At 44.8% G+C, this 23,940-nt stretch overlaps 1 protein-coding gene across 1 annotated transcript in view; it reads left to right on the forward strand.

Annotated features, from left to right (window-relative positions):
• Positions 1-23,940, forward strand: part of PIP4K2A (phosphatidylinositol-5-phosphate 4-kinase type 2 alpha) — a 173,851-nt gene that overhangs the window by 120,828 nt on the left and 29,083 nt on the right. Inside the window, exons 4-6 of the mRNA XM_026478945.4 lie at positions 2,876-3,028; positions 16,065-16,211; positions 21,827-21,865. Of these exons, the coding sequence (XP_026334730.2) occupies positions 2,876-3,028; positions 16,065-16,211; positions 21,827-21,865 (339 nt within the window). The remainder of the gene's footprint in view (positions 1-2,875; positions 3,029-16,064; positions 16,212-21,826; positions 21,866-23,940) is intronic.

The following is a 23,940-nucleotide window of genomic DNA, read 5'->3' on the forward strand; positions in this document are numbered from 1 at the left end:
AGTGTCTGTTCCTAACTTCACTGATTATTTAAAAACGAAGAGCCTTAAAAAATCCTTCTACACGCTGGAGGTAGACACTGTGCATTGGGTCTACTCATGTGATTATTGAAAAGCTGAGTTGAGGCAGAACCAAGATTAGAATTTGTAAAGGGTTATAACCAGGATTAAGACTTGGACAATATGCTAATGCAGAGTCTGGAATAAATGATTATCAATATATTTGTTTTTTTTTTTTAAAGATTTTATTTATTTATTTGACAGAGAGAGAGGCAGCCAGTGAGAGAGGGAACACAGGCAGGGGGAGTGGGAGAGGAAGAAGCAGGCTCCCAGCAGAGGAGCCTGATGTGGGGCTCGATCCCAGGACTCCAGGATCACACCCTGAGCCAAAGGCAGATGCTTAACTGCTGTGCCACCCAGGCGCCCCTATCAATATATTTGAAACTGAAGGGGAAGACAAAGAATTTGAAAGGAGGTAACATCTGAGCTGAAGAGCCACTGCTTATGTGATGAGTCATTTCTAGCCCTTGGGAAACCCATACACTGCCTTGTACATATTATTATTATACACTTCTCTAATGAATTAATACAGTCAACGCAACAAAGTCCCCTTCACTATAAAGTTTCCCATTTTGAGGCGCTTGGGTGGCTCAGTGGGAAGAGCATCCTACTCTTGGCTTCTGCTCAGGTCATGATTCCACGGTCATGGAATCAGGCCCCACGTTGGTCTCCGCACTGAGCACGGAGTCTGCTTGTCCTTTTCCCTCTGCTCCTCCTTGCACTCCCTCTCTCTCTTTCTCTCTCTCACATAAATAAATAAATTAATGAATGAATAAATAAATAAATGTTTAAAATCTTTAAAAAAAATAAAATGAAGTTTCCCATTTTAAGCAAACCAGGACTGGACAGCATATAATGGGAAGGGTGTTCATGCAGGTAAGTGTGTAATTATCACACGCCTAATGCGCTGGGCTTGACACACTGTGCACAGAGAAAGCACATCACAGCCACAATTCAGCAGACCCCTGATTGTCACCTGGTAGACACACCTGCCGCGTCCCTCCCCGGCCCACACCTGCGGGGTCCGAATCTGCATTTCCACATGATCCCCCAGGTGCTCGGTGGCTCATTAAAGTTTGAGAAGCACTTGCTGTGCAGTTTTCAATTTTATTCTCCCCCGTTGGTCTGTGATAGGGTGTTAGACTTCAATATCTGATACTAATAAGTAGTGGCCATCATTATGTCCTTTGCTGAGTACAGGTATCCTTTATTACCTACCCTGCACCCTTCCAAAAAGAATTTATTTGGAATAATTTTTTGCACGCTAATGCGTGGGAGAAAAGTGTAAGACCACTAGCCCATAGCAACGATTGCTTTTATTTGTTGCTAGTGTTTAAAACCTCTTCACTTTGATTTTCTTCCTTTCTCTTCTTAGTAGGAAGTAGTTGCAAAGGAGATTTTTTGGGGGGGAAAAAAAGAAAAAACCAATGTCATGGTGAATTAGACTCTCATGAATATGGCCATTTTTGTCCTGAAAATTATTTTCATCCTTCTCAGTCTATCTAATGGATTTCAGTTGTCTCAAGAATAATTTAACACTGCCAAATCCTGCTATTTAAAGTCATTGGAAGTTATATCGATTTTTTTTTTTCTTCTCTCCAGTTTCTTAATAACTTAAGGAAAGCAAATTCCGTTCCTTGGCAGCGTGGGCTCTGCACTTGACAGGTGTGCCCTGCCGCACGCTGACCCAAATGCGCTATTGCAGAATGTGGCGGTGCGCGACAGCCGGGCCGGGTGCATCCTGGGAGATGAGAATGCGCTCACGGCCGCCCCCTCAGCCCCGGAAGGACCTTCCTGAGTTACTACCCCTGCAACATAGTTGTACTTCATAGCACTCAATCCTGTCGGATTTCATCTAGAAAGGAAGGAAAGGATAAAGAGACTCGAATATACCAGACAGAAAGGAACTCTTTCGTTGAAAATCCATGATGCAGGGTAATCACCTGCCTCTCTAAAGACATCTGTGGCCCCTTTAGTGGACATTCAGTGGGGCTTTCGAATGCCCACTTTTAGCGAGGAAGTTGGAGAGGGACGCTGTCTTTGCCTTTGAATCCCGCCTACGCAACCCAGTAGGGCCAGGCAGGGCAGGAGGGTCAATACTGACGAGCGCAGGTGGCAGGGGTGAGTCCAGACTTCCGAGATGCTAGAGGTTATCCTAGTAGCCTGAGTGACTAGAGTAAGAAGGTTGGAGGAAGAGGGAGAGGTTTCTTGGAGGCTAAGAAAATGAGAGATTCAAACAGGAGAGTCACAAGTGAGAAAAGGGTAGACGGTCGGGTGGACTTACCCAGCTCGAGTGTCAGTAGCGGGAACCAGATCAGCCCTCTCTTGTCCCCATCTCTTCATCTATAAAACTAGGATGATATTAATAGTAACTAGTTCGTGGGGATAGTATCAGAATTAGGAGAAATATTTTCTGCCTGCTGTTTGGCGGAGTACCTGTCCTATAAGGAAATCACTCGGGAAATGTAAAAAAAAATTTTCATGACTGGAACCTAATTCGATTCAGAAGAAAATTTGAGCTCTTGTCCAACTCAGAAAAGAACAAGGTGAACAAAAAAACTTTGATTGTAATTCTAGGCATTAGCCTATTTTAAGGACGTTAGAAGCATAGTATACATCCAGGCTATTTTCATTTCATTTGAAAGACTAGCAGTTTGAGTTATGATGAATATATAATGTTGTCATCCTACTTAGACCGATTTCTTCCGAACATAATTGTGTTCGAAAACTCGTAATGACAACACATGATCTGAAAATCAGAAGGCCATACCTCTAACCAGTCTCTTCCCTCCTCCTCCCGCCTTATTCCGACCGGAAGAATTCCTTGACCAGGAGTGCACCCCTTCCCAACGACTCCCAGGCACGCAGTGGAGCTCGATTCCACACTTCCTACGACAAAAGATACATCATCAAGACCATCACGAGTGAAGATGTCGCCGAAATGCACAACATCCTGAAGAAATACCACCAGGTAATTTTTCTCTGTTTGAAACTCTTGAGAAAGTTAACATTCACGATGAGTTATGACCAAGGCCAAAGATACGTTAGGAAATGATGAGAACACATTTGACATAAAAATCTCGTCTAGTTGGGTTTATTAACATTCCGTGGCCAGATTACTGATTGTTAACATTTAGGGATTCTTGTACTATGATCAGTAGTTATTTATATGACACTTTTCATGTAAATACTCTTCTGCATAATAGTTTTGATGATTACCATTCTGAATTTAAAATCACTCAGTTGAAGATTTGGCAACGTTTCAGAAGTGTTTCGACCGTGCCAGAAGTTAGGTGTTGACTTCTTGGGTATTTATCCACTTGCACCTCCAAATCCTATCCTGCTGTTCTCTGTCTCTTCCTGTCCCTGCCCCAGAGAGGTCCACCCCACTCTGAGAAAATTATTCGTTTTTGGAAAGTTGGTGTTTGTCTACTTCCTGCCTCCTTTTTGCCCCTCAGTGTTCTCCCTTCATAATCCCTTGGGAAGAAAGTGAAACTACCGTTGGAAGCAGTGAGCTCTCTCTCTGCGTCCCTCCCTGTCTCTTCCCTTCCCCCCCCCCCCCATCTCAATAAAGTCCAACCCAAGTGTGCCTGGTAGAGCGCGTGCACCCAGGTCCCAGCTGGAGCCGTTAGAGGCCTTACCTACTGTGACATAAAAGCATGAAGTCCAGTGTCAGACAGTCCCGGGTTCAAATCCCAGCCCTGTCACCTAGTAACCATGGGACTTCTGGACTTCGAAGTCTCAATTTCTTCCTTTAGACAATGGAGATAATACGGGAGAGAGCATACCAGGTACTTAACAAAGCATCTGCCACGGCCTGGCAGCTCGGTATGCGGCGCCGGCAACAGTCATTGTCAAGTCACACAGGCATCCTGAGAATTGTGGTCTTTGGCATAAATGTGACCGCTGCTTGCAACATCCCAGCAGTCATCTTCAGAACTGGTGTCTGACCACACGCGCACACGCTCACACACACACACACACACACACACACACACACACACACACTTGCTTTTAGTCTCCTGCTTCATTTTTTGACCTAAATAGCTCCAAATCCTCCTCCCAGGTAAAGATTGGCTGTCACAGAGGATATTCAAAATAAAGTGCTGAGGGCCCTGCTTGTGTTAAGCTTAGGATTCTGACACATTATTCAGTCTTGGCCTCTCAAGGTGACTACTTGGCAGGCAGTGCTCGTTTGGATTTGTGAGCTCCGGGATGTCTGTTCAAAAGTCAGCTTCCCTACCTGATGGTCACGCGTGATGCTCTGACATCACGGATTATTTCTTGGCAGCTGCTTATTCTTCCCATCTCTGCGAAGGAGATCGATTGCATTTTGCTTGCAGTGAAATCTGTTAGAAATCTTTGAGCTATGGTCTGTTTCTGGAAACTGGGAACTGCTCCTAATTTGTTCTCTAAAAGCATTAGTCAGGCTCTAAACTCATTGAATGTCCAAAAAATCTTTTATAACATCTCTTCCTTTTGAAATTTGTTCTATAGCTCTTAACGTTGTTGCCTAATACAAAGGACATTTTAAGATGCCAGGATAGTACGAGGTGAGGGTGAAACACCAAGGCCCGGTGTTTCTGAATGAATTGAATGACAAGATGGGACTTTTAACTATTCACCTTTTAAATTGTCTACTCTTTCATTTCTCCCCCTCTGGAACTTAATGTCATACTTAGACATTCTTTTTATTCTTTCTTTAAATTATCTCGGAACATTCAAAGCAAAGTGATACCTCAGTGACTGATGAAAACGTATTATTCTGATACGTGGCTATGATACCGTTCTAATAAAATGTGACACGTAATTCAAACATCAACTTCCTGATGACAACTTCGAGTTCAGAATTTTTTGACTTTCCAGAAATCACTGTTTGAAACGTTTCTCTGGAGTAGTCACTGTAAGCTCGCATTCAGATTTGACATGTCATCAGTATGACATAAAATACATTGGGGATCAAAATAAATCTGTTGACGTGCTCCCGGGGCTTTCACAGTGCTCAACATCGCCTTCCGTTCCGCTGCTAGAAAATAGTTATTTTCTTGGTATGTTCTTTACCCAGAAAACTCTGTTATCCAACATCTAGCTTTTTCTTTCTTAAAAATAGAATTTCAAATCTAATCTAAAGTGTCTTGGGGCCCCTGGGTGGCTCAGTCAGGTAACCGTCTGCCTTCAGCTCGGGTCGTGATCCCAGGGTCCTGGGATGGAGCCCCACGTCTGGCTCTGTGCTCGGCGGGGAGTCTGCTTCTCCCTCTGCCCCTCACCCTTGCTCATTCTCTCTGTCTCTCTCTCTCAAATAAATAAAATCTTCAAAAAAAATAAAAAATTGAGTGTCTTAATGATTGAGAATCACCACTGTTAATATAATCTATTTCGAGAATCACCACTATTAATATAATTTATTTCAAGGACATTAAGTTGAAAGTCAGGAGACCTAGATCCTAGCTTGTTAAGAAATGGCTACCTAGGGGATCTCTGAAGCTCAGTTTCCCGATCTATGTTTCTTTCATTCATTCATTCATTCATTCATTCATTTGTTCACGGATTTATTCTTGACCTAATTCCAGAAAGAATACAAGGTGGCCTTCAAGGAAGTTTGAAACACAGGACAGAATAAATGGGAAGAGGGGGAAGGTAGAAGAGGGAAGGAGAGGGTGAAGACACAAAACGGAGCCTGGGATAAGGTGGAAACGTCATGCCAGGATGCCAGCATGCTTGCTAGCGTGAGGACCGGAAATTTGAGTTTCCGAGCGGCCAAGGTGGAAGGAGAAACCTGACTGAGTCCATTACACAGCTGCTGTGCCTGAAGATACCGTGAGTCAGTTGATCAGGAGGACTGGAACTGTTCTTGGTACGAGGTTCAGACAGGGTTGTCTTAGTCTAAAGAGCGTGCTGCGGAGAGGACATGTGACACAATCAGCATCATCCTCACAAACACCCGTGCAACACAGAATTTCACAGAAGTTAGTGCAGGCTGCTGAAACCACACCGACACACAATTACGCTTAGTCACCACGCTTGAGCCAGGGAGGGTGCAGTTTGCACGGGCTCCCCGACCCTCTGCCGGCCCGGCTTCCTCCAGGCAGGGTTTGAATGTTCTTCTGGCCACTCCTCTCACAGGCCACCTTCACACAGGGGCGCCACTGATGTGACACAGTGGCGAGCTCAGCCTCGTCCATCCCCAGGTGTCGCTGTTGCATGCGATCGGACACAGGCCTCGTCATCTGTGCTCCAGGAGAGGTCTCCAGGCTTTGTGGTTCCCTATTCTAGTCAGTGATACTCAAGGCATTTGAGGTGCGCGTCAGGCCTGCCTTCCTAGCTGACGTCGGCCTGGGCCAATGCGAGGATGTATGTTGAGTCTTACTGATTTCTGTCGCCTGCTTCGGCAGCAACCGCCAATTCTCTATTTCCTCTTGCTCTTTGCTGCTTTTACCTTCTGACGTGCTGTGCTTCTGAGCTGCCTTGTCTGAACAAGCACTGAGGCTCGTTCCAACTGCCTGTCAGTGGACGGGACCGGCTCGCAGAGAGGGCGTCTCCCATGGAGCAAATGGCTGGACTTGCCGACAGCTGCGGTTATTCCGCAGCCCTTTGACTTCTCTTTTCGCTTCTCTTTGCTTTCGTTGTTTTCTGTTTTGATGGAACTGCAGCTGCAGTCTGGAAGGTTAAAATCACCACGAGGCCAGTCTCTGGAGAAGTGGAAATTGCTAGATGGTTAAATAAATCCTTCCTGGGACTAAGCTTCTGACGAGCCAACCTTTCCAGGGACGTGGTATGGTAGGTGGTCCAGACCTCAGACTCTGAAGCTGTCTGCTGCAGTTTCGCCCCTGACCAGCTGTGTGACCTTGGGCAAGTTACCTAACCTCTCTCTGCCTGCCTCTCTGTAAAATTTGGATAATAGTACCTCCTTCGTTGGGTATTGTGCTAAGTAGGTGAATTGTTATTTACAACCTGCTCAGTGTGGTATATGGGAAGTGCTCTGTCAATAACTAAATAAGATAAAGACCATTCCTCTACTTGGTTTCCTACCTCCCAGGGTTGAAATCATTAACTCTGTCAGTCCACTAGGGGGCCTGGTTTCTGGTACCGTGTGGCACTGTTGCAGAATTATGAAGATTCAAACCATAAGGAGTTGGAATTTTCCCCAAGCCCCTGCATCTTGCCTTAGTCTTTACTTGCAGCCCAAATCCTGCCGTACTTTCCACTCAGCATCATTTCTCAGACTGATGGAGAATTTCTCTTAAGCAAAGCAAACATTTATAAGTCTCTTTTACTTTATTTGGTGTTCTCTTTGTTATATTTGGGAAAATAACCTGAAGCTTTGGTGTCAATACCATTTTCTTCAAATTTCTCTTAGGCTAGAACAACCTTGGGTCTTGTAAATGACGATTATCAACGGATTGGTTCACCAGTGTCAGAAGAGCATTCGAAAAGAAAACAATAGTCAAGAGCCTGCTTGAATGTCTTACTTCTCTTAACGTGACTGATTTTTTTCCCCTCACTGGCCTGAAATCATTGGGAGTTCTGACATCATGTAGCTTCAGCTTTAACTGAAATTCAGGTCCGTGTCAGTAAAATTTTAGAAGTTTTAGGAGAGGGAACAAGTTACTATATACATCATTAAGAAAGGCCTAAGAATATACCATTAAGAATATCTTTTAAGTTTTTGAAATACAGGGTTTAAATTACTTGTTTCTTATTTCAAAATGACTGAAACGATAAACTGATAAGGTTGATAAAGTAACCCCCAAATCCTTTTTTATCCTCTGCTTTGGGAAACAACTAGTAACTTGAGCAGAATCTGGATGTCATGGCTAAAAATCCGAATTCCTTGTTAAATAAGCTCGCTAGTACCTCTCATCTCAGTAGAAGATGTGAGTGAATATTTGACTTTTTTGGACCCTCCTTGGAGTACATCTTTTTATCCTCCCATGAGGGACAATGGTGTTGGTGCTACGATTCGAAGAATGAGCCACGGATAGAAGAAAGCTCAAGAAACAGGCACCGTGAAAGCCAACAGCTGGAACAGTTGGGTGTTGCGCGGAAGGAGAAAAAGTTACATACCACATCAGTGCTTCTCGCACTTTGATTGTAGACACAACCCCTGAGCGCCGTGCAGAAACGCAGATTCTCAGTCAGTGGGTCTGGAGTGGCCCGAGATGCCACGTCTCTAACCTGCTCCCAGGTGACGCTGATGAAGCTTCTTAGGTGGCAGGGCACCATCTACTTTCTAGAGCTGGAGAAACACTCTTGAGTCCGCTCTTGGGTTTTTGGTTCCCTATCTGGAGGAGAGGTCAATGTAAATTTGAAAAGTAGGTTAAAGTTTCAAGTCCAAGGGGTACCCTGGAACTCTGTTACTAGAGCTGAGCCCCCAGCAGGGCCTCTGCCCTCAGAAGCTGCAAACACATTTCTTGGCGTCTCTTCGTGGAAACATCAGGAAGGCCTTTGCCATCTCTCAAGCCCCCAGGGAGTGCCCCGCCAAGCTCCACTTTGCAGGCGGGGAGTGGCTGCTTGCTAATGGGATGATTGGAGCCCTCAGTTCCCAGCGCCCTACCCGTTCGTTCTCAGGCTTCTGGGGAGCTGCCCAGTCCATTGACCAACACCCACTGCCCACAGCAGATTTCCTCCAGTTTCTGGAAATTCTGTCATCCTTTTCTCTTTATACACCGCCTGTCTCCTCTTGTCTCTTCTATAGCTAGAACATTCTCATTCTGATCTCCACGGCTCGTCACTCCTCTTTCCCGCTTTTCCATCTCGACATCCCTGCTTGTGAGATTCCGGGGAAATGCCTCAGCTTTGCCAGTCCCAGTTCTCTTCTCAGCTGTCCTATTCTGTTGTCTCACCTGTCCAATGGGTTTTTATTTCAATAACTACATTTTTCCTTATAGAAGTTCCATTTTTTAAAATCTGCCAGTTCATTCCTGATAATTTCTTGTTATATGTTCATCTCTGAGACTGCATCCTTTATTTTTTAAAAGTTTTACATGTGACTGTTCAAGTTCTATTTTCTGATGGTCCTAACCTCTGCAATTTCTGGGAACCTGAGTATGTTGTCTCTTGGGCCTGCTGCCTCTCAGTCAGAGTGACCTTCCCAAGCAGAAGAAGCCCCTGTAGTCTGGGGTCAAGACGTTGACTAGGGATCAAACCTATCTATGTAGAGTAGGGGGAAGAAGCAGGATTGGGCAGAAGGGGACGTCAGACCGCCATGTAGGCCAACCAAGCCAAAGCCAACTGGCAGGGTGCTCTTGAGCCCCCCACCCCCACCCCAAAGCTCCCATGTTGGGCCAGAGTCACAGGGAGGCTGACCCGGAAGGAGCTGCCAACAAGGCTGTGAACTGCACTCCACAGCTGGGCGGGAAGGCCTATCCCAAAGGCAGCCACACTTGCCTTCTTATGTTTGATGGTCTTGGTGAGTGCCTTGCTTCATCTCCAGAGGGCCTCCAAGCTGACTTGAGGAAAGGTGTCCAGAGAGTTTTGTCTGTGCTGAAGAAAATGAACAGGGAGCACAACATGTTTCTGTCGGAATCTAGCACCTCCCAGCTCCCTGCCTCTCCTGCTACCCAGCCCAGCTTCTCTGGCCCCAGCTGCTTCTCCTGTCCTGGCTCCCTGGCACACCTGCTTAAACTTCTGGCCTCCCAACCCCAGTCACGGGCCACTGGGGACACAGCTCCTGACTGGAGGTCAAGGGGCTGGTTCTGGAACCCGCCTTTTTTGACCAGCTAAAGCCTCCCATCGGGTGCGGTCCTAGTCGATGCCACAGGCCTCTCAGATCTCCTTAGGGCGATGTTGGAGCAATTCTGCGTTTTCATTGTAGTCAATGAATAAATGCCATCTGCACTTACGATAGAGTAGTTTTTACGAAGCCATTTCATCTTTAATAACCATGGTGTTTCTGGGTCTTAATTTTTTTTTAAGTGTTCTTTCTATTCTATTTTTTTTAAAAAGATTTTATTTATTTATTCGACAGAGATAGAGACAGCCAGCGAGAGAGGGAACACAAGCAGGGGGAGTGGGAGAGGAAGAAGCAGGCTCACAACGGAGGAGCCTGATGCGGGGCTCGATCCCATAACACCGGGATCACGCCCTGAGCCGAAGGCAGACGCTTAACCGCTGCACCACCCAGGCGCCCCTCTGGGTCTTAATTATATTGTAACAAACAAGAGGAGCCTCAGTGTTTGCCTTCAGGTATTTCTATGTATTCTGCATTACCTCAGTGCTAAGAGTGTTTATAAACACTACAGAGGAATGTTTGTTCCTTTTAAATCTTATTTCATCAATTTTAAGAAAGGCAGGAGTTTTTTATTTATATTAGCTTAAATGTAGTCATCCTTACATTCTTTTTTCACCTCAAACCTGTATGAAACTAAAATAAATTCTATTAACTGATATTTAAAGTCCATTTTCCCAAAACATTAATTCAAGTTAAGTTTGTATTTATTTCTTTGGTCATTCTAAAACAAAGCAGTCCTTAATTTCAGGCTGTCTTTCTTTCTTCTTTCTTTCCTTTTCTTTTTGTTCATGTTATCGCAGTGATCTATAAACATAGCCAGAGGCACAATAAGGATTACAGATAATTTAACCTTTCGAAAACACTAAATGAAACAAGACTTTACGTTGAAGTATTAATTTGACGCTATGTTAGATTGTCACTTCAAGCCTCTAAAAAAGTGAGTGAAGCATGGTAATAACAGCAATTTCCAAAAGCCAGAGCCCAGGTTCACACTCTCACATGGAGGCATAAATATTTATCCGTCGCAGCACATCACTGAGAATCCTCTCTGCGGAACCCTTCAGTCAGCTGCGAATCTTTTAATGGCGTTTCATTTTGCATGAGAGCAACAAAGCGGGGAGTCATAATACTTGTCATTCGTGCTGAGCGCCTAAGAGCAGAGGAAGCAGACCTTATGACTGTTTCCTTGCGTATGTTTTAAAAATTCGGATTTCACCGCGTTAATTTTTCATGGGACGACAGTTCTAACAAACCCTTGGCTATGTAGGAAAAAGTTCTAAGGAAGACTTTTGAAGAGATAAAATTTGGTTTTATTGATTGCACCATAGAATCGTTTACAAGTCCCTTTTTAAAGAGAAGACAGAAGAAAGTAAGAACTGTTAGGGTTGGAAACACAGGTTTCAGACAGAAATACCACCAGCAAATATAAGTTTCTGAGAGTGCTCTTAGAAAAACAGAAGCCACTCCATGATAAATAACAGGTGACTTGAGGTATCCAGCCAGGAAAGTACAAAAGTGAAAAATACTTAATAAATTTAAACAATATTTTAAAATGCATTTAAATGTGGGTAATGCAGTGAGTTTAACACTGAGAATGTGGACGTCGACCCCAAGAATAACTGTGGTTGTTTTAGCTTCATATAACAAGCATAATAAGGACCGATGATAATCAAGTTCACACTTTGAAAATTGGGGAGTAAATATTCAGCACCGATTCAGATGAAAGCTCAGTGTCATCATGGAATTGCAAGCATTTGAAAGCCACCAGTCTAGGCGCCAGACCTGGACTCTGTTTCTCTGTTGGATATGAGAGAGGAGCTTGGCTGCAGGTGACCTAGAGAGCCAGCATTCTGCCACAGGTAGGAATGTGTCAGGAAAATGCCATACTCGAGAAGCCACTGAAAGGCACACTCTCCAGGACTGTATAATGCAGCCCATGCTCTCGTAAAAGAATCATCTCTCTTGCCTGATGTGTGTTCTTGATTTCCGAGCCACACATGGGTGATCAGCGTTGCCAAGTGTCTGGTCCATTGTGGCCTTCTCTCCCTTGGGACCTCAGAGTGGCAGAGGACAGAAGTTGCAAACTCATCTGACTTCTAGAAAGGAGTCTGCCTGGCTACTGTAGGCACTGCACCTGCTGAGTCTGTAGACTGAGATATTAATATAGCAGTGGGGGGGCGGGGACGGGACGCGCATGTGTCTATGTCCTTTGCCAGTAGGGAAGGCCTGCCTTATATAGCCACATCAAGACACAAGTTGAAAGTGAAAGAAATACTTATACCTTTCTTAAGGAGTCATCCTCAGGATTAAGTTGTTAACTTCTTCATTCGTATAGTCCGGAAATTAAGTATGTAGAAGGGAGGACGCAAAGACTCCTTAGATTATCTTGTGATTGAATCAACAATGTTAAAAAAGAAATTAGGAGATGCTGAGGATGTTTTTCAATACTCAAAAAAAAAAAGAGGGTGCTCCTGACAAATAATTGGTTATTGGAGAAAGGCATGATATTGTAGTGCCCACCATACTCCCCTTTCTTCTATTTTTGAAGCATTTATGTACAAGTTGTTTTGTAAATTTGTCAGTGATGTTTAAATTCTTCAAGGGAAGTGCTCAGAGTTCTGATCCTAAAAGCAAAATGAGAGAGAAATACAGTTTTTTTAGTGTTTCTTTTATATTTACAAGAATATTATCTCATTTATAAGCAGATACAGACATACTACATACATTCGCAAAACTTCATTTTGGGAAAGTCTTTGCTCTGTGGATGTTCATTGAAATTGAGACTTCCCATCGTGCATTTAAAATAAAATCCATTTCTCAGCATTTGAGGGACACATCAGGTGCTCTAGGAAGTCTCCGTCCCTCCCTCCCCGCTTCCTTTTCCACCCCTCACCCCAGGGACTTGGTTTCATCTTGTTCCAGCTCGAGTCATGGGCAGTCAGTCCCCCTGAGTTCTGTTTCTCCAGTCTTCACATTCTTCACAAAAGCCCTGTGCCCTCATTACTGTCATTACCCCTCTTCTCCAAATGCGGAGACACAGAGAGGTTGAATAATCGGCCAAGGGATACACAGCTAGTGAATGTGGAGCTGGGCCGAGAGGGCTCCTAGCCGCGTGATGCGGCTGAGTCGTGCGAAGGGCCAGCTAATGCTCTGGCCGTGACTTTACAGTCTCCCTGGATGTGGGATTACCCCGGGAGTTCATGTGCGTGGCTTGCAGATGCGACCACTGGCGTAGGAGTTCGTGTGCAGCATTTCCGCGGTCAGCTGGTGAAGAACCCAGGAGGATGACCATTCAGGCCTCCATGCCAGCTCCCCCATGCAGTGACACGCCGTGCTGGAACAGTGGTCCTCCAGCCCCGGCATTGCCAGAGCCCGTGCAATGCCCCTGTACTGTAATGAAACCACGTAATCTTTTCCTGGAACCCCTGCCCAGAAATTCCATCTATGGATGGGATTTTCTCTTCTGCGAAGTTTTGACCCATAAATGCTTTCTAAACCTTTGACACCAACTGTTGCTCATCAGTACTGGAATCTAATAGGATAGGCTTGACTGGGGGGTGTGGTCTTGTACATGTTTATAAACTCAGGAGCTTCAGTCTATTAAATCTGTATTTTTCAAGGTGTTCGTCTAAGAGCCTCATCCATGAGCCAGGCCTTTGAGAAGCAGCACGTGTAGAAACTTGGAGATGCAGATTGAATTGGTCTTTCTTTTATATGCAGTAATTTATTTAGTCTTAAAGACAGAGGAGTTGTTGGGGCGCCTGGGTAGCGCAGTCGTTAAGCGTCTGCCTTCGGCTCAGGGCGTGATCCCAGCGTTCTGGGATCGAGCCCCACGTCAGGCTCCCCTGACTAGGAGCCTGCTTCTTCCTCTCCCATTCCCCCTGCTTGTGTTCCCTCTCTCCCTGGCTGTCTCTGTCAAATAAATAAATAAATAATCTTTAAAAAAAAAAAAAAGATAGAGGAGTTGTAGAATGTCTTCTGCGTGGGTGTTTTTCTGTGGGGAAAGAAAAAGCTTGTCGACAATTTCCTGTACCGTATGCACAAAGTTTCTTTATCATATTCATTAACTGAGTAATAGTGTCTGCTCTGTTTGCGGCGCTCTGTGGCTTGGTCCGGAGATTTTGATCAAAAAGACTTATTCTGCTGCCAGGACCGGTAAAAGATAGGCCGAGATGAGAATAATCTGAGCACAAAGAGGGGTTGAGCGGCCAAACTGAAACTGGTGTGTCCCCCCCACCCCCAGGGCAGGGGACAGACATACCCTAAGAGCCTCCGAAATACCTACGCAGAGCCCGCCTCGGAGTGGACTCCAGTCCGCGTTCGTGAGTGAGGTCGGAGGACCAAGCAGATGGGTGTAACACTGAAGTTTCTTACAGAGTTAATAATTGTTCCTATTATCACTGGCCCCTGCAGAGGGAGGGAGAGGGTAGTACCGCGCACAGGCATGGCATGAAGTACTTTGACATCCTAATCCTCACAACTTTCCTTGACGGTAGGAATTAGGGTGAATCATTTAGTTTCCAGAAAATGAAACTAAAATGAAGAGTGATCTAGTAACTTGCCCAAGATCCCACAGCTTGTAAACGGAGGCACCAGGATGCATACGCGTTCTTTCCAGCTCACACACTTACAGTCTTTCTACCGTGCTCACGCAGTGTAGACCCCTGCAGTCCCCATGTTTTTAAGGCTCACCCAACCATCTTCAGAGATGAGGGACAACAGCCCTTTTTATGTCTTTAGATCAGATGTGAGAAGTTTTGTTTTCAACCAACGCCTCTTTACAGCCTGTTTGGTATTAGCAAACCTCCCGTTAATTTACTGTGTTTTGGAAAGGAGAGAAATAGAAAATGTTCCACTGACCTGACTTCAAATGACGAACAAATTGAGGTGAAACTCTACTCAGGAAATGCATCAAATGAAAATGCGTAGCTCAGTTATGGTCAGAATGATGGAAAAGCACAAGAGCGTCTTAAAACCCGCCGACACTCTGGGTGACACATACCAAACTCACGAACTGATGCTGTGTGTCTTTAGTGACAAAAACGAAAAGCATTTTTTGACTTTTAAGGTGGTTAAATATTATCAGAGTTGATGACTGACAGTGCTTACCACCAAAAAGTTTGAAAGGGCATTTTATTTTTATTTTTAATAAATGCTTACTGTAAAATGGAAAAATTCAAGCATTATAATTTACAAAAAGTGGGGGAGAAAGCAAAGTTACCCCAAATTCCACCCTTTCCACTTGGCGACCATTCTTACAGGCTTCTCCTTGTAAATCTGCACAATGTGCATGATTTTAACAATTGTTACAATTTTGGAAGCATGCTACTCATGCTCTTCATTATCCTAAAGATTTCACACACCTGTCAAGGACAAAAACAAGCTCTTTTGAAATATTTTCTCCCCTTTCATTTTAAAGAAGGGAAAACCCAACTTTCCTTTGGAGAGTGCAGTGGGACCCATTTTATACAGATCAGCTTTCAAAGGAGATGTGTCTCCCTCTTGTGGCCTTTTAGAGGATGGCCATCAGTACTTTGAGATTCGTGTTGTGTTTTTGCAACTGTCCTGAGAAATGGTGTCAAAGCTGGAACTTGTCCAGTGGCTTTGATGAAATCTGACATGGGGCCAGAGTACCTCTGTCTGTCCGTAGAGCAGGAGCAAGCACTCGGGGGTAGCGTGGCACCTTCCCTTCACGCTGCTGCTCTGGTGGGCAGCTTAGCTCGACACATGAGTGTGGTGGGTGAGAAACAAAAACTAGGACTAGAGCATGACTGTCCCAGCTCCTAACAGCTCTCTCCACAGTTTCCTCTTTAATCACAGCTTCAATGCTATACTTTCCTAACACTGTTAAAAGAGCTGATCTTAGTGGCCAAGTGACTCTCCCTCACCCTCACTGAGTCATCACCCAGGCTTCGGGGGAGGGAGGGGGAGGCCCTTGGTAGGGTGTCATTTCACTTTAGAAGAATTAGTAAATGGACCAATCACTTGCCCTCTCGTCTAACACTCTTATATCCAAGTTTTGACTTTACAAATTAGTTTGGGATGTTAGGAAAAAAATATCTCTTTGGAGATAAAGTTGAATTTTCTTATCTATGTATATACATGGTGAACACGGATCCTGTGTCAGGCAGTATAAACATGGTCATTTTCCGCAAATAGGACCTTAGTGGTCGGAGGGTTTCACTTTGTCTAAACGCCATAGGCAGAAGTTATATTTTATGTCCAAATGAGCCCCTTTTGATTACGTAACGTGTTCCTTTTTCTCTCTCCTGCGCAGTATATAGTTGAGTGTCATGGGATCACCCTTCTTCCCCAGTTCTTGGGCATGTACCGGCTTAACGTCGATGGAGTTGAGATATACGTGATTGTTACAAGAAATGTCTTCAGCCACCGTTTATCTGTATATAGGAAATACGACTTAAAGGTGAGATTTTTTTGTTAATTTTTATTAAGTAATCAAGCAAATGTTGTAACATCATGCTAACCACTTAGGAGGTGCTCGGAGCTTAAAGCCACCAGGCAACTAAACTAGCAATGCTCGCCTTTGGTTGAAGCAAGGATCGCTTGCTGGCTTTACCAGAAGACTTTTGCACATGTTAAGAGGTATCGCATCTGATTTTCAACAAGTTATCTATTGAACAGCTGCTAGGTACCAGGCACTGTTTTGGTGCTGGGAATAGTGCGATGAACAAAACAGACCAAACTTGCACTCAAGGAGCTGACGTGGTGGTGGGGACAGACAGACAGAAGTAAAAGTAGCGAGGAAATCCTATAGCAGAGTAAGAAGTGGTGAGTGCTATGCATAGAGGTTAAGATGGGGAAGAATGGGGGAGGGACACAGCCTAAATAGGGTGTCAGGGAAGGTTTCATTGGGAAGATGACCTTGCAGCAGACCCAAAGGAAGAGGGCATGAGCTGAGGGAAGGGCATTCCTGACAGAGGACACAGGCCCTGAGACCAGCTATTTCAAAGGTCTTGAGTGAGAGCCACGCCACGAGAATTCTGAGGGGAATGAGGGGAGCTGACTCTGGATCACTGACTTCGGGGGAGAAGATCCAAGTTGGGAGCTGGCAATCTGTGACCTGCCTGCATGGCAAATCCAGCTTGGCCATTTTTGTAAATAAAGTTTTATTGGAACACTGCCAAGGCCAGTGTTTCTGTCTCACATGTGGTTGCTTTTATACTATAATGGCAGAGTTGAGTAGTACCACAGACATTGTTTTGAACCACAAAACCTAAAACATTTACCAGCTGACCCATTCAGAAAAAGTTTGCCACCCTTTGCTCTTTGCCAGTAGATCTCAAATTTTTTGATCTCAGACTCCTTCAGTCTTAAAAGAGGACCCCTGGTACAGCCTCTGTGAAAAACAGTATGGAAGTTCCTCAAAAAATTAAAAATAGAATTGCCATATGATCTAGTAATTCCACTACTGGATATTTACCTAAAGAATACAAAGACACTAATTTGAAAAGACATACACACGCCTCTGTTTATTGCAGCATTATTTACAATAGCCAAATTATGGAAGCAACCCAAGTGTCCTTTGATAGATGAATGGATAAAGATGTGGTGTACATATACAGTGGAATATTACGCAGCCATTAATAATGAAATCTTGCCATTTATGGCAACATGGATAGATTTAGAGGGTATGATGCTAGGTGAGGTAAGTCAGAGAAAGACAAATACCGTATCATTTCACTCACATGGAATTTAAAAAACAAAACAAATGAAGAAATTTAAAAAGAGACCAAAAAGCCCAGATTCTTAAGTATAGAGAACAAACTGATGATTATCGGGGGGGGGGGGGGGAGTTGGGGAATGGGTGAAATAGATGAAGGGGATGAAGACTGCACTTAACGATGAGCACTAAGAAGTGTACGGAATTGTTGAATCATTTTATCGTATACCTGAAACTAATATGACATTGTATGCTGATTATATTGAAATTAAAATTTTTTAAAAAGAGGACTCCCAAAAGCTTGTGCTTATATAGGTTGTGTCTAGTGCTATTTACAATGTTAGAAATTAAAATAAGAAATTTTTAAATGCTTGCTCTATGTATAATTTAAAAAAACCATTACATGTTACCATATTTTTATGAAAAATTAGCTGTATCTTACAAATTAAGAAATTTAGTGTGAGAGGTGGCTTTTTTTTTTTTTTTTTTTTTGCTTTACAGTTTTGCAAATCTCCCTAATACCTGATTGAACACGAGGCAGTTGGAACGTCTGCTGCGACGTTACTTGATGAAAGTGTGTGGAGAAAGTCAGTCCTTACATAGATATAGTTGGAAAATGGGAGGGTGGGTGTTTTAATAACTTTTTCAGAAATTGATGGGTATTCTTCCTTGATATTATACCAAAACCTGACAAAAGGTAATTTCTCAAAGCTTAGTTACAATGTGGAATCAGACGTCACATCAGTGAACTTTCTGTACTTGTTTCATTACAACCCACCGGTCTGCACGCTCTGATCATTTGAAACAGATGGGTTCGCTGAGTTTTGTGGTCTTCCAAATATTGACACACCTCATTATGCAATATTGAAAAGTCACATTAATATCACCACAAGCCTCATCAGAGAAGTCTTTAAGTATTGAGAAGCTGTCATGCCCACGGTGGTGGATACAAGTTTTTAAAAACTCTGATTTCCACTTGAAAGCTCAAATTTTACCACTGGCAGCAAGCCCCGTGAGTTGTTTTCTGTGAAATGCCAGCACACAGCTCCCCCAGCACGGAGCCGAGCGCCACGAGCAAGTTATCTACCAAACGCCCAGATCTGAGTAATGCAGATCTGAGTAAAGAGATTGCCGGTTGTTCTTTCAAGTAAAAATGTTGTTTTAATGAACAAAGTGGCTAGTTGAGCTCGTAACTCAAATCGTCACAAATACGACTGTTCTTAAAACATTCCTTCTTCACAAACAGAAGGGTTTTATACATATTCCCACAAAGAATATTGAAGACGTGTACTCCATGGTCGAGATTTACTAATTTCATTGCTTCATCAAGGACATTTTTAGACGTATATATAATGTATATTTTGTACGTATTTTATGACAAGCTCTATTAGTACCATCCAGTGCGCCTGGATTTGTGCTAAGCTGACAACAGTTTTACCCACTATTGTTTTTGTAACATCCGTGCAAATATTAAGACAGTGAAAAAGGCCGATAATGTCTTGATATTATTAGAAAGATGGTTTTGACTTTGCAGAGCCCTAAAAGGGTCTTGGGACCCCAGGATGCTGAGCACACTTTGAGAAATGCTAGTCTAAGGGAGGGAAAATGGTTTAGGCTCATCTCCTACCGTCTGGAGTTCGGATAAACTGTATAAGCTTCCCACAGACAGCCTTGCTCTGTTTGCCTCCGAGGTGAGGCAGTTCCGTCGCCTGGAATCGCCGCTGGTGGAAATCCCAGCCACTCTCCAGGGCTCTCGATACCACCGCTCTCACTTAGCCTTTGCAACGCTGCTTAGAGAAAGGACTCTATGGAGTATTACGGGACTTTGTTCACTGGTCTGACTCCCCCATAGAATAAGCCAGAGTGACCTCTGAAGCCACCTGTCCTGGTTTTATCACTTATTAGCTGTGGGTGGGTTGCTGAACTTTTATTGAACCTCCGTTTCTTCGTCTGTAAAACAGGGATGATTATACCTACCTTTGCTGGGTGGTTGTGAGGATTCAGTTACGCACACGTGTATGTATGTCATGTCCAGCATAATGTGTGGCATATGAGAATTGCTCAATGAATTTTGGTCGTGATTCATCCATTCTACTAGTAAGTGCCTTAAAGGCAAATTTTTGATCCTTTTTTATTTTTTAGTCCCCCAAGATACTGCCTCATTGAAGCAAGCATCTAGTAAACGTATCTTCATGTAAATTATAATTCTAGACTTATATTATATTTTTATAATTATTATTATTTTAGTTTAGATATTATAGTTTTAATTGGCTTCATATTTCCTTAATTTCATCTCCCTTTTTCAGCTTGTAGAATAAATTCTCTTCCTTGCCAGTACTTTCGGTTGTGATGGAACTTGGACATCTCGCATCATTTCATGGCTCAAACTCTTGGCCTTGACTTACTAACCTTATTTTCTACTTCTGTTTAAATTTTTATTTTGGATTAATTTAAATTTGGGTGAGATTCCGCCCCGCCCCTCCGGCTAAGGATCTGCATTTACATAGAGATGAAGCTTCACTGAGAATCAGAAGCAGGATAAATTGTATTGCAGGAGGGAAAACACACACACACACACACACACACACACACACACACACACCAGAAACTTGGCTGGAGATACGAAGAGGAATAAGTAGTTTCTTCCTCTGACCAGGAACATAGACAGCACTCAAATATTGCAAATATCCCACTTTTTTTTTTTAATCTAAGAATATTCTTTCTTAGAAACCAGTGTGTAAAGCAAGATCTTTGCGGTCTGAATTCAAGAATCCCTAAAAATAAAAAAGGAAAACGGACCCTTACAAGTGGCAGCTGCCGGGTTTGCGCTAGGGACCACACGTTTTCCTTCACGAGCAATTCACATTATCCCTCATCGTTTCATGGGTCAACTTTGTGCTCCTCTGATGCGTCTCCCAGAAACTCTGAGCATTTCCCCTGGGCTGACAGCAGCGTCTCTGATACGCGCCGGGCCTGGGAATGCTGACCACCCGGGGGATGGAGCATTGACCCGGGGTGAGGGAGAGGGACTCTTCACGATTGGCTAATGCGATGGGCTAATGCATGGGCTCCAGGGCGATAAGTGCCTATAGAAGAGGTGGCCGGGTAAGCGCGTCACTCTGCTCACCTGGTCTTGCCTGGGTGGCCAGCGCCATGGGGGAGAGGAGAGCGGTGAAGTGGTCATGATCCTTCTCCAACCATTTATTCGGGGAATGCCAAGCATTGCTGTGTGAGGTACTGCAGTGGTCCCTGAGGAGCACAGAGAAGAAATCGTTCTCGGTGTACTGACATCGCTAGGAATTCGCTGGCCATCTGCTAACCAACTTCTCTTCTGCGTTAATATCTTCCACAAACAAGGGGAAGTTTCTCTTCTTGAGCTCTACCCCGCGCCCCTGTTGGCATCTGGGTGGGCTTGGGTCTTCTCGAACAGCCCCAGAGCTCTGAGGAGCGGCTTTGAAGACCAGTGCGCTAGAGGAGACTTGTGGAGATTAACTGTCTTTTCTTCCCCTTGATACGTTCGTGCTCAGCCCAGGGCCTGGCACAAAAGGGGTCCAAGTAAATGTATGTCTGAAGGGATTCTCAGAGAGAAGGGGGACAGGAAGGACCCACGGGTCTTAGAGTAGTGAGGACAACATGGCCATCAATAACTCTGAAACGGGACAAGGGCAGGCGGGGGGCTAGGACGTGCCCACATCTGGAAGACATAATGTAGGGAAGGAGGCATTTAATGCCCCAGTGGCTACTGCAGCCACTTCAGCTTTGAAGATCTAAGACCAACCATTTCTGGCAATCACGGCAAGAAGCAGAGCATGGTTTTGATCTGGTCTTAATAAGCTATCATTCGAGGGGCACCTGGGTGGCACAGTCGGTTGATCGTCGGACTCTTGATTTTGGTTCAGGTCGTGATCTCAGGGTCGTGAGATCGAGCCCCTGTGTTGGGCTCTGCACCGGGCATGGAGCCTGCTTAAGACTCTCTCTGTCCATCTGCCCTTCGCCCCCCGCCCCATTCATGTGCTCTCTCTTTAAAAAAAATAAAATCATTAAAAAAAAGTTATTGTTCAAGTGATGGTCAGGTGTTCTGATTTCCAGCAGGGGACAAGAACCAGGGAGAAATCCAGCTCGGGTGACAAGCTAGGGAAAGGGTTGGAGACGAGCCAGCAGGAATGGTCTGCAGAGCGGGGCGGGCCCATGGGGCAGAGTTGTGATCAGGGAGGGGACAGAGCTCACTCAGGGTACAGCTCCAGAGCAAAGTGGGCGCTCGTTTATTCTGCCCTCTGCCCGGGCACACTTCGGTATTTTACACGCGTGAAGCCCGATGCCTCCCCTGTGCATGTTTTCATGACGTCTTTGTATTTCAGGGCTCTACCGTGGCTAGAGAAGCCAGCGACAAGGAAAAGGTGAGTACCCTGACTTGTTCCCGCCGCGGTCCCCCCCTTATGTCCACCCTTCCTCTCCTGCCTTCCACTGTGATTCTGCCGTCTCCCTTCCGCCGTGCCAGTGAGAAGCATGTCCCTGACCTGAGAAGTCTCCTGCCTCCGCTCTCGTCCTCAGATTAGCTGTCCCACACTCCTTGTTGGGTAATGAAATAGTTCTGTTAGTTACAAGTGTGGTTGAAAGAAACGTTTCACATGCAACGTGGTCTTGACAGCACAGCCATGTGTGCAGTTACGTAGGATCCAGACACAGCTCAGCAGCTGTGTTCCTGACCCCGCTTTCCCCCTGGCTGGCGGCTGGGAGCTCCAGTCCTTCCCACGCGTCTCTGAGCCCTGGCTGGGGACCTGGAAAAGGAGCGCGTGGAGCTTCAGTTTCACCTGTAAAAGGTTGGCTCGGATGAGCTTCAAACTCCTTACCAGCTCTAAGGTAGAATTAGAGTGCTTTTTACTTAAAGAATTAGGGCTGTGGAGACTATCTTTTCATCTTTTCCTGAGTCACTGGACAGCGGGTAATATTTGAACCACATTTGGTTAATTATGCAAGAGTATAGACAGATTGAACTTGAATGAGTCTGATTTGGGAAGTAGCTTTCTGTATGGAAATCGAAACGGACCCCAGTTGACATTTGCTTATACGAAAGGTACCTCAATACTCTCACTTACTCCCCCTCGTCACCTGGGCAAGTTTTTTGACCAAACCGTTGAAAGTGGGACTCAGGACTTTTGTTTCTGTTTTGTTTTTAAAATTATGATTTTAGAATATTCTCATCCTGTCTTGATTTGAATTTTACATGTTGGAAATCTACTTTTCTTTATCCATTCAGAACTATTTGTGAATTTTTTCATGGTTACCATCCTAGCTCCAGGGGCTAAAAAAAGGAACCACACAGACACATCTAGCAGGCGACACAGACATTAAAATAGGAAATGACAGTAATCATGTGATAAGCGGTTTAACAGGGAGCGTTTAGCACCTGACTCGGGCTCGGTGGGGTCGGGAGGGGGTGTTTGGACCCCTGAAGGACAAGGAAGAGCTAGCTGGAGGGAAAGGTGAGAAAGAACACCCTGGGCAAGGGGATAAGGCAGGGAGCGCTGGGGGGTGACGTAAGCCGCACCAGTTGGAAAGGCTGTTGAAATAACCCGGATAGAGTGGTGGCCTGAGCTGAGATGGTGGAAGAGGATAGGTTATAGGCAGATTCAGGAAGAAGAAGCCAGAGATTCGATGTGGGAGGCAAACAGTGCCAGGTGTGTGTGGAGGGAGGGTGGGGAGCAGAGTGGGAGGAGGGGTTCGAAATGTCAGTGCGGGGTTTGAGATGGTCAGTAGGCCTGAGAGGCTCCAGGGAGGGTTTCAGCTGGGAAAAAAGGGCTTGGAAAACCTCACAGGAAGGATCATCAGCCAAGACAGGGAAATAGCTGAGGCCACCCAGGATGAGTGTATGGAACAGAAGAGAAGTGTGTCTAGAACCAGCCCAGAAGAACTTCATCATTTAAGGAGTGGGTGAAAGGAGAGAGTCCTGCAAAGGATCAGCCAAAGAGACAGACGAGCAGACGAGCCAGGAAAGTTTGGGTCATCTGTTCAGACATTTACGGAGTATCTTGTGAGCAAGCGTTTCTGCAGGCATTGTGAGAAATACTGCCTTGAGTAACGCCCCTAGTCTTGGGAGACTTGCCCTCTAGTTGTATCCCAGAAACCAGAGGAAGAGAACTGTCCCAGAACCAGATACTTCTGCAAAGTCAGGTAGGATGAGGACTGAGAATTATCCATTGGACTTACCACCAAGGAACTCTCTGGTGACCTTGTCCATGACAGCGGGTGGAGCAGAAGCTGGGTCTCAGTGGGTGATGAAGTGAGGGGCGGAAAAGGAAATGGCGGATCCTTCTCTGACCATTTTTATTTTATTATTTTTTTTTAAAGATTTTATTGATTTATTAGACAGAGATAGAGACAGCCAGCGAGAGAGGGAACACAAGCAGGGGGAGTGGGAGAGGAAGAAGCAGGCTCATAGCGGAGGAGCCCGACGTGGGGCTCGATCCCATAA

Source organism: Ursus arctos, unplaced genomic scaffold (genome assembly GCF_023065955.2).
Source record: "Ursus arctos isolate Adak ecotype North America unplaced genomic scaffold, UrsArc2.0 scaffold_30, whole genome shotgun sequence".
NCBI lineage: Eukaryota > Metazoa > Chordata > Mammalia > Carnivora > Ursidae > Ursus > Ursus arctos.